General features: G+C 58.6%; 1 protein-coding gene across 2 annotated transcripts; it reads right to left on the bottom strand.

The window, feature by feature from the left end:
* Positions 1 to 407: 407 nt before the first annotated feature.
* VPS45 (vacuolar protein sorting 45 homolog) lies at positions 408 to 12,498 on the bottom strand. 2 transcript variants are annotated; one of them, XM_051774039.1, is made up of 16 exons: positions 12,232 to 12,498; positions 11,997 to 12,131; positions 11,539 to 11,599; positions 10,868 to 10,947; positions 10,593 to 10,661; positions 10,208 to 10,345; positions 9,802 to 9,912; positions 9,317 to 9,451; positions 8,917 to 9,030; positions 8,417 to 8,584; positions 5,954 to 6,112; positions 5,155 to 5,262; positions 4,742 to 4,863; positions 3,769 to 3,900; positions 872 to 955; positions 408 to 826 (listed from the first exon to the last, which is right to left on the bottom strand). In XM_051774039.1, the coding sequence occupies exons 1-16, from the start codon at positions 12,322 to 12,324 to the stop codon at positions 823 to 825; spliced, it is 1,713 nt and encodes a 570-aa protein (XP_051629999.1). In that variant the 5' UTR covers positions 12,325 to 12,498; the 3' UTR covers positions 408 to 822. The 2 variants fall into 2 exon arrangements, with proteins under 2 accessions (XP_051629999.1, XP_051629998.1); XM_051774038.1 differs by having other exon boundaries at positions 408 to 955.
* Between the last annotated feature and the right edge of the window lie 1,858 nt (positions 12,499 to 14,356).

Below are 14,356 nucleotides of genomic sequence, written 5' to 3'. Positions count from 1 at the left end.
CCTCCATGTTCCCACTGCCACATTTCCCCTTCCTGCCCAACTTCTCTCCCAGAGGTCCAGGAACATGGAATGGTTTGGGCTGGAGGGACCTCAAAGCCCCCCCAGCCCAGGCTTTGTTTCTCCCCCACAAGAGCTGCCCAGGACCCCTGGGGCCAGGTCCCCTCCCCCCTGAAGGGCTTTGCTCTCTCCCACATCAACGGGACTTAGTTGTGATGCCACGATAATTCCCAGAGATTTAGGAGCTCATTTCATTTGATCTGGCTTGTTAATTCCCAATCAAGTGCTGATTAGAGGCCACGGGGCAGAGCTGGAAACGCACTCACAGGTTCCTCAGTGAGTCCTTGGTGTGGTCCTTGAGGGGGGCAGAAGCTCCTGAGAAGGCTCAGGCTGTAACTGCACCTCGTGGCATTGGGAAAGGGAAACTGGGAATTACTGAACAGACAGATTCGACCAAAAGGAGGGATTTAATAGGATTCAACATATACAGACAATGGAGCAGAGCAAAGGGCTCCTGTGCCCACCAGCTGCACCCCCAGAGCTGCTCCCCTGGCCCGGGGCAGGACCGTTGGATTCCTCAGGGACTCATCCCGTGTGTCCCAGTGAAGAGCCGGGAGCTGCAGGGATTCAAGAGCTTCCCCAGGCTCCCCTCAGGTGACATCCCCAGCTCTGGAGCTGTGAGGGGGCAAGGAGGAGCTGCAGGGGGGACACGTCGTGGCCAGCTCCAGCTCCAGCTCCAGCTCCAGCTCCAGAGGGGGAAGCTCCGGCCACGGCGCAGGAACGTCCAGCTCCGGATGGGCAAGAAGGGATTCACTCCTTCAGGATTCACTCCTTCAGGATTCATTCCTTCAGGATTCACTCCTTCAGGATTCACCGTCGGCTGCTGGACCTCGGTGGGACCTGGGAGCTCTCGGCGCCCCGGCCACGGAACCCCGCGGCTGTGACCTCCTCCAGGAAGCTGCCGGGAAAGGCTCAGGTCAGTGGGAAAAGGGCCAACTGCCCCCCCACCCTGGGCCTTTGGACCCCACCAGGACCTGCTCCTCAGCCCCAGAGCTGAGACACAGCCCCAGCAACACTGGGACGGGGGCAGAGAGGCGTGGAATCAGGGAATTGTTTAGGTTGGAAAAGCCCTCTGAGCTCATAGAATTCAGCTGTCAACCCATCACTGCCAAGGCCACCACTGACTGTGTCCCCACGTGCCACATCCACGTGGTTTTGAGCAATTCCAGGGATGGGGGACTCCACCACTGCTCTGGGCAGCCCTTTCAGTGAAGGAATTTTCCCCAATATCCAAACTAAACCTCTCCTGGTGCAACTCGGGGCTGTTTCCTCTGGTCCTGTCACTTCTCCATATGCAGTGACAGTGGCAAAGGGGTGACCTGCCCATGACACTGTGATCCAACAACAGGTCACCCCTGCCTGACCCACTCCTGTGGCTGTCCTGGGACAGCTGAAGGCAGGAAACACTAATCCAAGGGTAAATTCCAAGCTCCCAAAGCCAGCTCCCAGCCAGGAAGATGCTGCTGGAGGACGGTTCCTCTGGCAATGAGACACCACAGCCGTTCCCAGGCTGACTCATCCCCTCAATGTGCTGATCAGGTGATCTCAACAGTAATGCTTAAAAAAAAAAATCCCCAAAAGGATAAAGAAATACAAACTGGGATATGCCACGAATCCTACAGAAACGGGATTTCCCTAAACTGGGTCTGGAGCAGCTCTTCCTGCCCAGGTTGGGAATCCTGAGGGGTTTGAAAAATAATAAAACCCTAAAATCTCAAGCAAAGCCCTGCACCAAGGCCCAGCTCTGAGTTCCACGGGACACAGCTGGAAGGGGCACAGACAGGACACTGTCCCCTGGCTCCACCTGGCTTTGTGTTCCAGCCCCAGCTCTCTCTCCTCCAGGTTATTTTTAGGCATTGGAGCCAGGCAGAACCGAGCTGTGGCAGGGAATGACTCGCTGGTGTTTTTGGGGAACCTCCCGGTTCTGTGCTGTCCAGAGCAGGTTGTGCACATGGTCAGGGTCCCCTCGGGGTCCCCTCAGGCCTCTCTGAGCACCCTCTGGGTCTGGAGTGTGCCGAGGCAAGAGCCAAAGTGCCACCTGCCCCAGGGGGATGAGCTGCACCACGGCACAAATCCCCCGTGCTGGGGCTGTTCCCAGAACCCCGTGGATCCTGTGGGGCCAGGTGAGGACCCAGCACAGGTACCTGCAGGTAACTCCATGGATGCTCCACCTGACCAGGGCCCAGAGATCAAACCCCCAGGAGGAACAAACCCACTCCCAGCTCCGCTCCCACCCCTCCGGAGCGAGGAGGGTCCCCACGAGGCTCCGGTGCCGCCGCGGCGCCGTAACTGGGTAACTGGGTCAGGCTCCACATCCCGGGATTAGTCCCAGCAGGTTTGGGCTCAACCTGCCCGGGATGAGTCAGCCCCAGCGCCAGATGTTCCTCCTGCTCCCAGGCAGCCCTTTTTAGCCGATTATTGATCCTTTGTAACCCTTTCCCCTCCGAACCCTGCGGGACTGCTTTGGGATCGCCAGGAGCAGGGCTCGGATCCCCAGGAGCAGAGCGGATTCTCCCTCCCCTGGGCCACCCCCCGGGTGCCCACAGATGTTGGTCCCAGTTCCAGTGGGGCCGTAGGAACAATGGAGCCCAGGATTAGGCGCTTACATGGCTGCTCAGGGCATTAACACCCAAATCCCCTTGTTTCTGGTGACAGATCCGCCCTAATCCCGCAGGAATCAGGAAGGCCATGGATTACAGGAGGGGTTGGGACACTCTAAAATATGGGTTCCCTCACATCAGACACCTCGGGGATGTGCTGAGATTTCCCTGATCCTCGGGCACTGTGCTGGAATTGTGGGGAACAGTGGACAGGAGACATTTTTGTTGTCCTTCCATCCTTAGGGAAACCTTATCCCAGAGAAAATGAATCATTTGGAGCAGGGCTGTTTAAGAACAGGCCTCTGCCATCCTTCCCCAGAGCTCCCAGGCAGGGCCCAGCTGGATCCAGCCCTTCCATAGGACCAGCCTTTTAGTTTTTGGGGTTTTTTTCCCTCCCCACTTCATTCTTTGAAATGCAAATTTGGATACAGAATCCCAGTTTTTCTGTAAATAATTCGGGGACTGTGCCGAGACGTGGTGGAGCCCAGACCAGCCCAGGTGGCTCCTGGCAGCACAAATCCAAGTGGAGCCCATGATGGAACTGCAGATCTTGAGCTTCAGCAGCAGCTCAGGGTTTTCCCACCATCCCACACTGAGCTGAAGGAAGGGCACGGGGAATCTGGAGGGAATTCCTGCTCCCCTGCCTGGCCAGCAGCGAGCTGTGCCAATGGGAAACAATGCCCAGTGTGGCCTCAATTCTCCCCTGCACCCAAAGCGAGTAATTTGGGTTCAGGAAAAACTATTTGTATTTATAAACCAGACGCTTCCCACCAGGAATTCCACACCAGGAGGGACCTCTGCCCACCTCCAGCAAGGCAGCTGCACGTTCAGTCAGTGCTGAATTCTGCTCTGGCTTCCCGAGTGTGTGGGGAATTACAAGCAGGAACAACTCTAGGAAATAAACTCTACTTCCCTGCCCTGGAACTCAGGGGAAGGCAGGTTAAAGCTCCAGGCAGGTGATCTGCCCCTGAGCCACCACGAGCAGATCCGGGCACGGAGCACCGACCCCCCATCTCCGTGTGCTATCAGCCGGTGGGGATCCCTCCTGCATCCCGAATTCCTGCCGTGCCAGCAGCTCTGCAGGCAGGATTCCTGGCAGGATGGGTTTTACCTCCTGGTGTTGTGGATGGTGGTGCCGCCCAGGACGATGCGGACGCCGGGGTTGGAGCGGTTCAGGTTGTACACGGCCAGCGCCTCCTCGTACGTGGCCCCTCCGATGAGGAACACGACGATGTCCTGGGGCCTGGGACAAAGGCACAAATCATGGAATGCTTTGGGCCGGAGGGACCTTAAAGCCTGTCTCGTTCACCAGGTGGAAGCCCCATCCAACCCGGCCTTGAACGCTCCCTGGGATGGGGAACACTGAGGAACACCCAGCCAATACTGAGCCAGGATTAGATAAAACCAAGGATAAATCCTGCCCTGGAGGCAGCGATCCGTGATCCTCACGGTGCCTCTCCCAGACCCCGCGTCACCCCTGGGATCTGCTGGGCTCAGGGCCGACAACAACCATTAAATCCCACAAAACCTCAGTTCCCCCAAACTTTCACCCCTGGCCCTGAGCAGCCTCCAGCAGCAGCACCCGGATCCCTGTGGATCCACCCCCCCCATGTTTAATGCATGATTCAGGCTCGGCTGCAGCTGGGAAATCACAATCGATTCCGGAGTCAGGCGAGGACACGGCGCTGCCTCGGAGCTCCCGGGCTCGGGGTGAAGGGCACGGAGCAGCTCGTTTGGGGCTGATCACCAACCGCCAGGATTTGTGCCTCAGTTCACCAGGGCAGCCGGTGTGTCCCAGTGCCAGGGGCACCAGGTGTATCCCAGTGCTGTGGCAACCAGTGTATCCCAGTGCCAGGGGTACCAGGTGTATCCCAGTGCTGTGGCAGCCGGTGTGTCCCAGTGCCAGGGGCAACCAGTGTGTCCCAGTGCCAGGGGCACCAGGTGTATCCCAGTGCTGTGGCACCCGGTGTGTCCCAGTGCCAGGGGCACCAGGTGTATCCCAGTGCTGTGGCACCCGGTGTGTCCCAGTGCCAGGGGCACCAGGTGTATCCCAGTGCAGGCCCTGCCCAACCAGCCCCATGTACCTGTCCCGGAGCGTGTTGGGGCCCAGGTAGGGATATTGGCTGTCCTTGAGCTTTCCTTTGATGAGCTGGTCCAGCGTTTCCTGGAGCAGGGGCTGGTGCTGTGTGTACACATTCTCAATGCCCTGTGGCGGGAGGGAAGCTCTTTAGGAACTGGGAGAGCAAGGAGGGAGGAGGAATCAGCAGGGGCACCGCATCACCTGACAACCCAGCAGGTGTCACCCCTGAATTTGGGATTTGAGGCTCTTCAGCAACCCGCTCCCACTGTCCTCAATGGAATCAGGCCCTGAAGCCACTGCCCTCCCTGTGAAATCCCAGCCCCAAGCCAGCAGCCCCACACTCCTGCCAGCCCCGCTCCTGCTCTGGCTGCAGTTTTGGCTAAAACTGTCCCTTTTCCCCCCGAGGCATCTCGGTACCTTCAGGCCTTTGAGGAACTGCTTAGTGATGGCCACGGCGTCCTTGGGGCCAAACAGGTCACTGCCCCGGACCCGCTTCCCTCCGTACTCCACCACGGCCGACACCAGCTGTGCGGGGAGAGGGCAGGAGCCGTCAGCCCGGGAACTCCTCACTGGGCTCTGGGGCTCATGGACACAGAGCCAGGGAGGTGATCCCAGTGGCACTGCACACAGAGGTGAGGGGGTGGAGCAGCAGCACCCCCACATCCCCCCGCCTGCCCCGACCCTCCTGCACGAGGAGAGGCCTCGTCTCCATCGCCCGCGGCAGCTCCTCCACACGAGGTGACATCATCCTGCTCCTCCACCTCCTCCCCAGCTGCTCCTGGCGCTGCCGCCCGCTCCCTTCCCACCAGCTCCTCTCCATTCCCACCAGCTCCTCTCCATTCCCAGCCCTTTGCTGCAGCCACTGCCTATGCAGGAGCTGGGGAAAGGGGGAAGAGCAGAAGGAGAGAGGATGCACATCCCAGGCCTGTGCACGTGCCACACTCCCCTCCCAGCAGACTCTTGCCATCCCCGCTTCATTCAATCCTTCATAACACCACAGACCAGTCCAGGGTGAAAGGGCCCTCTGGAGATCACCCCATCCAACCCCCAGTATCCCCGACGTGGGAAATGGCACCACTCATTTAAAAAGTCACACCCGCAGGTCCCTCCCTGCACAACAACCTGCCCCGGTCTGACCCGGAGCGGGCAGGTTTCCCCCCAGAGAGCAGCGATTCCCCCCCACCCCTTGCCCCCCGTGCCCCCTCCCCGGGGTTACCTTGCGGTACCTGTCGGTGCCGCCGCGGGCGCGCAGCTCGTCCAGCAGCGCCGGGAGGCCGTTGCTGGCGTGGCGCTCGTAGCGCAGCGCGTAGAGCATCACCAGCCGCGCCGCGTCCAGCTCCGACACCCGCGGGCTCTGCAGCACCCGCCGCACGCTCTGCGGGGACACGGGGACACCTCAGCGGGGGCCAGGCCGGGCTGCTCCGGAGCCCAGGGCCTGAGGGGCACGGAACCAGACCGGTATCGCTGCCTGGGAGATGTGGAACCAGGCTGGTATTGCTGCCTGGGGGATGTGGAACCAGACTGGTATTGCTGCCTGGGGGATGTGGAACCGGACTGGTGTCACTGCCTGAGGGGCACGGAACCAGACTGGTATTGCTGCCTGGGGGATGTGGAACCGGACTGGTATCACTGCCTGAGGGGCACGGAACCAGACTGGTATTGCTGCCTGGGGGATGTGGAACTGGACTGGTGTCACTGGTATCACTGCCTGAGGGACATGGAACCAGACTGGTCTCACTGGTATCACTGCCTGGGGGATGTGGAACCAGACTGGTGTCACTGCCTGGGGGATGTGGAACTGGACTGGTATCACTGGTATCACTGCCTGAGGGACATGGAACCAGACTGGTGTCACTGCCTGAGGGACATGGGACCAGACTGGTGTCACTGCCTGAGGGACATGGAACCAGACTGGTGTCACTGCCTGAGGGACATGGGACCAGACTGGTGTCACTGCCTGAGGGGCACGGAACCAGACTGGTATCACTGGTGTCACTGCCTGAGGGGCACGGAACCAGACCGGTATCACTGCCTGAGGGACATGGAACCAGACTGGTCTCACTGGTATCACTGCCTGGGGGATGTGGAACCAGACCGGTATCACTGCCTGAGGGACATGGAACCAGACTGGTCTCACTGCCTGAGGGGCACAGAACTGGACTGGTATCACTGCCTTAGGGACATGGAATCAAACTGGTATCACTGGTATCACTACCTGAGGGACACGGAACCAGACTGGTCTCACTGGTGTCACTGCCTGAGGGACATGGAACCAAACTAGTCTCACTGGTGTCACTGCCTAAGGGACACTAATCAGACTGGTGTCACTGGTGTCCCTGCAGGAGGGGGAGGTCAGCAGGCACTTCCAGACACCTCCAAGCTCTGCCCAGCCCTTTCTGGCTCAAGTGGAGCCACACGTGGCCCACAAGTTCGACCACTACACTGGCTCAAAAAAACCCCCTCAGGTAACCCCTCCAATTCCATTTCCTTTTTGGAAGGTGCATGGCAGAAGCATCAAAGTCTCAGCAAGCCTTTGGATGTGAGATGTGGAGGAGCAAATTGCACATTTAGAAGCAAAGGAGGGAAGGAATTAAAGCATGGAAAAAGAGATCCCAGCTGGAGGGAAGAGCAGGGATCTTGGTTATCACTCCTGATCTGCTGCTGGATTCACCACCCTGGCTCAGCTGTTTGCTGGGATCTGTCTGACTAATGCTGACTAGTTACAAAAACAGAGGACAAAATCCTGGCCTGTAAGGAGGATCAACAGGAACTTCACCCTTCAAGTTCAGGAATTCACCTGTGAGGGGAGGGGACGGAGCCCCAGGGAGGTTCCTGTGCTGGCAGTGCCAGGATCAGCGGGAAGTGAGGAGAACAGAACAGCCATTGTCCACGGGAGGAGCTGGGATTCCAACCCTCTGTTCAGCTCCCAGGACTCCTGCACTGTGTCAGGGTTAATGAGAGCCCAGGGGAGGAATAACCCAAATGTCCTGGACTGGGGGGCCCGAGGCCACCAGAGACTGAGCAATCCTTGAAGTGACATCAGGGGAGAACAATTCCACCCTTATTCCAGGCTCTGGCTGGTTGCTCCTTGTCCCGTGGCCTTGCCCTTCTCGCTGCCATGGGGAGCCGCAGCAGGGCCAGCCTGGGGCAGGATGGCTGCAGGGACAAAGATCCCACTTCCATGGGTTTCCATTCATTTCCGAGCCGCCGCAAGTTTTCCAGCGGCCTCGGTTTGTTGGAAGTACAACAGGGCCCTTCAGGCACGGGGCTGGGGAAGGGAACTGAGGCAGCTTTTCTGCTCTAAAAAACTGCAGAAACACTGAGTTTGTGCAGACCAGGATGAAGGTGACCCCAGGAATCCCAGGATTCACCTGCCAGGGCAGGGCTGACCCGCCGGTGTGTCCATCCAACTCCCAGCACTGCCACATCCCCCCCAGGCCTGGAGCTGGTGATGTGACAGCGCTGTCACATAATGGAGGAACGCCGGAGAGTGGGATGTAAGGACAGGATTTGCCAAGATGCTTCTCAAGCCAGTTATTAACGATGACTCATCCCCATCTGAGCTGAGCAGGGAGGAGCAATTCCACATCCACTGTCCCACCCCGCAGGACACAGAACTCCCACCCCCAGGGGAGCGAGGGGATCAAAGCCCCGGAGCCAGGGCTGGGATGGAGAGTACCTGGAGGGCGCTGGAATGGTCACTCTGGCAGGCCAGCTCCTGCTCCACCTCCGACACTTCCAGCAGGTTCCGCTCGGCGACGAGCCGGGACAGCTCCCCCACCACCGTCACGTGCTTGGACACCGTCCCCGACATCTTCTTGAACTGAGGGTAGTTCTCCACAAAGGCCTGGGAGGGGGGGAAACCAAGACAGTGGGTGCTTCCAGGGAACAGCAGGAGACAGAAGGTGGGTGCAGCCAGCCACAAACTGCACAAATTCACAGCAATCCAAGCCCTGTGTGTGGAGGATCGGGCACCTTGATCCCAGGAGCCCATAGGATTTCTCCCATTACCCGGAGACTTCTGGTAGGGGTGTACTTTTTATTTACTCCTACAATTAAAGGATACAGAAAGCACCTCCAAAGAGGCCTCCAGACTCCTTACCCTGAGCAGTGGCCAGTGTAACAGCCCGTGCTCTGAGCTGTGCCCCAGGACCCAGCTGGGATGGGCTTTGTCCATACCTTCATATCAGCGATGGATTCCAGCTTCTGCTGCTCCTTCGGCTTCCTCCTCTGGAAATCCTCCATCAGGTTCTTGATGTTGGTGCCAATCTCGGCGAAGTTCAGGTACATGTTCTGCACGGACAAGACGGGGAGCACAGGGAAAGAGTCTTTAGGAGCTGGGAGAAAGCGGCCCCTGTGCTCAAGGCACATCCCCCCAAACCCGCAGCTCTGCACTTGGCTTTGAAATAAAACCACCAACAGGAGACCTGATCTTTTCTCAGGTGCCACTGGTGCAGCTCGATGACGTTCACCACTGGCACATTGATGCTCAAAGTCATTGGGAAGTTCCTTTTCCAAAACACGAACGGGATGTGGCCCCCAGACCCAGCTGCTCGTGGAGACCCTCCAGGACACCTACATTGGCGTAGAACTCGTCGTTCTCAGCTGACAGGACGACCTCCCGCAGGTCCTTGCTGATCCCCGGCACCCGGGACAGGTCGATGCGGTTGTTGTTGATCCCCAGCAGCTCGTGGACCATGGCCTGGTACGTCCACTGCCAGGGGACAGAGGAAGGCAGAGGGGTGACCTTGGGGGGAGGCACAGCACTGGGAAATCAATGGATTTCAGCTGAACCCAAGCAACGCTGCTCCTGCTCCCCCAGGACACACGGACAGCCCAGGTGTGTGTCCCTCGAACCGGCCAGGAGGTTACAATGAGAAATAAACTCATTGTAAATAACGGTAAATATCCCTGGGAAAGAATCAGAGGGGGAGAGAGCACAGAGGGATTTCACAGGGCAGGGGGGTGGGAGGCAACACTTTTCTCTCCCACATCCAACCCGTGCCCAGCCAGGGGGAGAACTCCCATCCCTGCCCCAGCCTGGCACGCCTGGGTGGGGCTCACCTGGTTCAGGAGCGGGGTGATGGCGTCGTCGGAGCGGTCCAGGATCAGGAGCAGGGGAGGGACCTCGGTGCGGCGGAAGTCGAACAGCTCGTACTCCTTCGTGATCACTTGCTGTGGAGAAATGGGAAAAACCCCACTGGAACACCTGGAAAACGATCCCTCTCAGTGTGGATACAGGTACAGAGGGAAGGGCGGGTGAAACCCCGGCCTGCACTGCCAGGGAGGAGCTGAGGGCCCAGCAATGCAGCTCTCCAGAGGCTGTTTTGGGAGCAGAGCGGGATGTGACCTGCTGGGCCACAAAGGAAATGATGGAATTCACAAGAATTGACTGGAAATGGGTTGAAAACCCAAACTAGCCAAACCTGAATATCCCCCAAAGGGAGGACGTGCCGTGGGCTCCCCTCACCTTCACGCACTCGGCCAAGCGCTTCGCCGGCTCCGAGGAGAGCTGGTACCGGATCATGGGGCACTTCTTCAGGGACAGCAGCAGAGCAGTGAGCCCCTGGGTTGTCCTGGCCAGCTGAGCCGGGTCCCAGCTGCGGCCCTGGAAGGAAAGGCTGCGCCTCATATGGATGCACCGGCCCCAAACTTCCTCACATCCTTGTTCCTAAGTCCTAAAGTCTCACAGGAAACCACGGCTGGGCTGGAGGAGCAGGTACCCCCAGGGCCAAGCCTGGGCTCCCTGGTGTTCCTCTCCTTGCCAAGGACCATTCCAGCAGCCCCCCATTGCCCCAGTTTGTGGTGGCTACTGGTGTGTTACCCAATCCAAGGAGAACTCGCCGTGTTCCTACCCGGCAGCAGCCCAGGAGGTTGAGGGAGAAGACGTGTGGGTTCACCGCGATGTAGTCGCCGTAGAATTCCTGGTGGGGGAGCAGGACAGTGTCTGTCACCACCCAGAGCCCTGTTCCAGCACTGGCACCAACACCCAACCCCAATCATGGGCCTTTGTGTCCATCCTTCCTCCCACCCAGGCTGGTTGGGAACAAGAGCCCTGCTGCTCCCCCAGTGTCTGTGAGCCTGGACCTTCCCTTTGCTTTTGGATCTACCTAAACCATCCAAACTTCACCTGGACTTCAGCCACGACCTCCTGCTCATCAGCCTCGGCCAAGGCCTTCACGTCACTCTTGCTGATGACGTTGCTGAAATCTGGGAGGAAACAGCGAAGGGATGGTTGGGATCCAGGCAGACCCCGTGGGACAGCACGGCTGGATCCCCTCCAGAGCAGGAGCAAATCCCCCAGAGACCCTCTGACCCTGCACCTGCAGGTGGTGGAATCCTGAGCCACCTGCCAGGGATGCTCGGAGCTCATCCCCTGCCCCTCTCCCCGGCGCCCGGCCCTGCCGCGTCCCGCGGAGCCGCGATGACATCTAGAGGCCACTTCACCCAATTCCCAGGATCCCACCGACTGATTCCAGGGCTGGAGGACTGGACTTCAACCCCAAACCAGCTGGAGTCGTTCTGCTTCATTCCCAAACCCACGGAACACGCCGTGGCATGAGCAGGACACGTGGGAAGCACCTGCCTGATACACCCAGCATGGGAAGGTGCTGTGTGATCCACACTGGGATGTGAAGCCTGTGCCACCCACGCTGGGATGTGGAGCCTGTCCCGCCCACCCTGGGATGTGGAGCCTGTTCCACCCACCCTGGGATGTGGAGCCTGTTCCACCCACCCTGGGATGTGGAGCCTGTCCCGGATTATGGACCCTCAGGACCCCCCGGGATGGTTTGTACTCACAGATGAAGTAGACGCTGTACTTGGGCCTCCGCAGCTCCTGCACCAGGAGCTCCACGTTCTCCTGGATGGAAACAGCAGCGAGGAGAGCGGAGTTAAGGAATATGGAATCGTGGAAGTGTTAAGGTTGGAAAAGCCTCTGAGATCCTGCAGTTTGTCAACCCCACAGCACTGCTAAAGCCACCACTGACCCGTGTCCCCAAGTGCCACGTCCACAGATTTTTTAACACCTCCAGGGATGGAAGGGACTCCACCACTGCCCTGAGCAGCCTGTGCCAGGGCAGGACAGCCCTTTCCACTAAGGAATTTTCCCCAATATCCAACCTAACCCCTCCCCATCCCCCCAGCACAGTTTGAGGCCGTTTCCTCTTGTCCTGCTGTTCCCAGGGAGAAGAGCCCGACCCCCACCCTGGTGAGTGCAGGGACCCCCGGGCAGGGTGGGTGGCGGGCGGGGTCGGTACCTTGGTGGGCCGCAGGAAGCAAATGGCCTTGAGGTGCTTCATGGGCTCCCTGTTGGGCGAGTCGAGGCGCTCGAAGAGATAAACCTCGCGCTGCAGGATCTCGGACTGGGTGTACACCACGCTCACGGCGCCGGTCTGCGGGCGGCACGTTGGGGGACATCGCCCGTCACCGCGGCCCCGGCGGGCCCGGCGCTCCCGGCCCCGCCGCCCCCCGCGCTCCGGGCCCGCCGCTCACCGTCTCCCGGTCCATCAGCAGCACCTTCATGCCGGGGCCGCTGTCCTCGATCATCTTGGACACGTACTGCCGGACCGCCAGCACCGCGTTCATCTTGGCGGGGCCGCCCGGCTGCCCCCGGCGCCTCTCCGCGACCCCCGGTCCCGCTTCGGCTCCCTTCGGCTCCGCCCGGGCCTTCTTCGGCTCTTCCCGTTCTCGCTTCGGCCCTACTTCGGCTCCGCCCGGCCTCGCTTCGGTTCCGTTCGTCTCCCCCCGGCCCCGCCCGGCCCCGCTGCCTCCTGGGAGTTGTAGTCCGGCCGCGGGAGCTGCCCCCGCCCGCAGCCCCCACCGGCCCCGCCGTCCCTCGGGGCGGTCCCGCAGCCCCGGCCCGGGTCCTTCGCCCGTCCCAGGGCCCGAGTACACCCGGGCGATGGAAATAGTCCGGGAGGGTGAAGCAGTTTGAACTCACCCAAACTCACCCCAGACCCACCTAAACCCACCCAAACCCACCCCAAATTCACTCAACCCCTGCCTAAACCTACCCCAAACAACCCAAACCCACTCAGTGCGACCCCAAATGGTCCCCAAACCCACCCAAACTCACTCCACCGCACCTCAAATGCCCCCAGACTCACCCCATCTCACCCCAAGCCCACCCCAAGCCCCCAGCAGCGCTCAGTGCACCCCAGGAGGGTTTTCTGGGGTTCCCAAGGACAAGGATGGGACTCAGGCTCGCTAAACATGAGGCAAAGCTGCTCGGGGGGCCCAGGGGGTGGGCGAGGGGTGGGCAATGCCAGGGCTCCAGGACCAGCCTGGTCCCGTTAATCCCTGGAGCAGGGCAGTGGGATTAGTGCTATTCCCGGTGGGACAGAGCTGACCCGGGGCCGGACACTCCCCCACTGCCAGGGCCCTATTTATAGCGGGGGGATAATGATTAATTAATGATTACGTCCTGCCTTTCACTTCCAATTAAGCAGCTCCCCTTTTCCTCGACACCTTCGTCATCTTTAATCCTTCCATTTCCTGCCCAGATCCCGTTTTACTTTTCATTTCCAAACACTTTGGGTCTCCTGCCCTGGAGGCCGGGGAGTTCTGCACACGTATGGATCTTTATACAACCCCCAAAGGTTTGGGTGGTTTAAATAAGGATTTAGCTAAAAAAAGTTCAATTCCAGCATTTTATTTCTTATATTTTTTATTTTCGCCTGACTTGGTTTCCTATATCCAAACTGACTTCCTATGGAATGTGTGGGTGCTCCCAGGCAAAGGATACAGACAATAATGGCAAACGGAATAAACCACTGGGATTATTTTTAAATTTAATTGCATCCAATTGTTTTCTGGCCTTGTTTGGATGTTAAATAATTCAGTGCCTGTAAAATGCTTGTTTAGTTACTGTCCAGTTTCCTTGGAAATGCTTTTGGATGAGGTCAGTGAGGGTTTTATTTGTGAACTAGCCAAACCCAGGGTGTCGTCTCCTCCTTAAATCCATCTTTGTCCTTGTCCTTAGGGAAGACAAACCCCTTCTTGTGCCATTTTGAGGAAGTGAATCGCAAACCAAAACTCTGAGGCTTCTTGGTGGGATGTTTATCCCTGGTTTGCAGGTAAAACATTTAAAACAACCTTTATTCCGAGGAAATTTTACACTTTTCCTTCCCCATGGGCTGATTTGGGACAGTGGAAGAGCAGTTTCATGTCCCGTGAGAGGTTGGAATCATGGAATTGTTTAGGCCAGAAAAGACCTGTTCATTTGCTATCATTTCTGATTTAAATCTTCCTTAAGAGTTGATTCAAATATTGTTTGCATAAATCCAGCTGATTTAACCTCCCCTGTAACTGCCCTGGGCCCGTCACCGTCGGAGCAGCTCGAGGACAGACGTCGGTCCCTAAGTTGAGGCAATAGGATTGTCTGGGATTACAGCACTGCTATTTTAAGGGATTGAATTCCATCACAATTAGTTAAAAAGCAGCTGATTCCCCACTCCCGATTCCAAGGAGAAATGGCCACAGCAGCCTGTGCTTCCCAGGACATCCCCCAGCACCACCTGAGTGCCTTGGGAACATCCCAGCCTTTCCCTGTTCTCCCACTCCGACACGACTCATGTCCCAGGCATCTCCTGCCACCGTGTGCAGGTCTCCTGGGAAA

Source organism: Manacus candei, unplaced genomic scaffold (assembly GCF_025592945.1).
Source record: "Manacus candei isolate 608988 ecotype Guabito, Panama unplaced genomic scaffold, ASM2559294v1 h1tg000184l, whole genome shotgun sequence".
Classification (NCBI taxonomy): Eukaryota; Metazoa; Chordata; class Aves; order Passeriformes; family Pipridae; genus Manacus; species Manacus candei.
Note: the sequence above shows the minus strand (reverse complement) of the source record. Positions and strands in the feature narration are given on the sequence as shown.

What these genes read in the sequence shown, in the direction of transcription:
- VPS45 (XM_051774038.1), bottom strand. Translation starts at nt 12,324, where the DNA reads ATGAACGCGGTGCTGGCGGTCCGGCAGTACGTGTCCAAGATGATCGAG. An exon ending in AGGTCGTGGCTGAAGTCCAG is followed by an intron (nt 10,662 to 10,867) that starts GTGAAGTTTGGA and finishes CTCCCCCACCAG; the next exon opens with GAATTCTACGGCGACTACAT. An exon ending in GCTTGGCCGAGTGCGTGAAG is followed by an intron (nt 9,913 to 10,207) that starts GTGAGGGGAGCC and finishes ATTTCTCCACAG; the next exon opens with CAAGTGATCACGAAGGAGTA.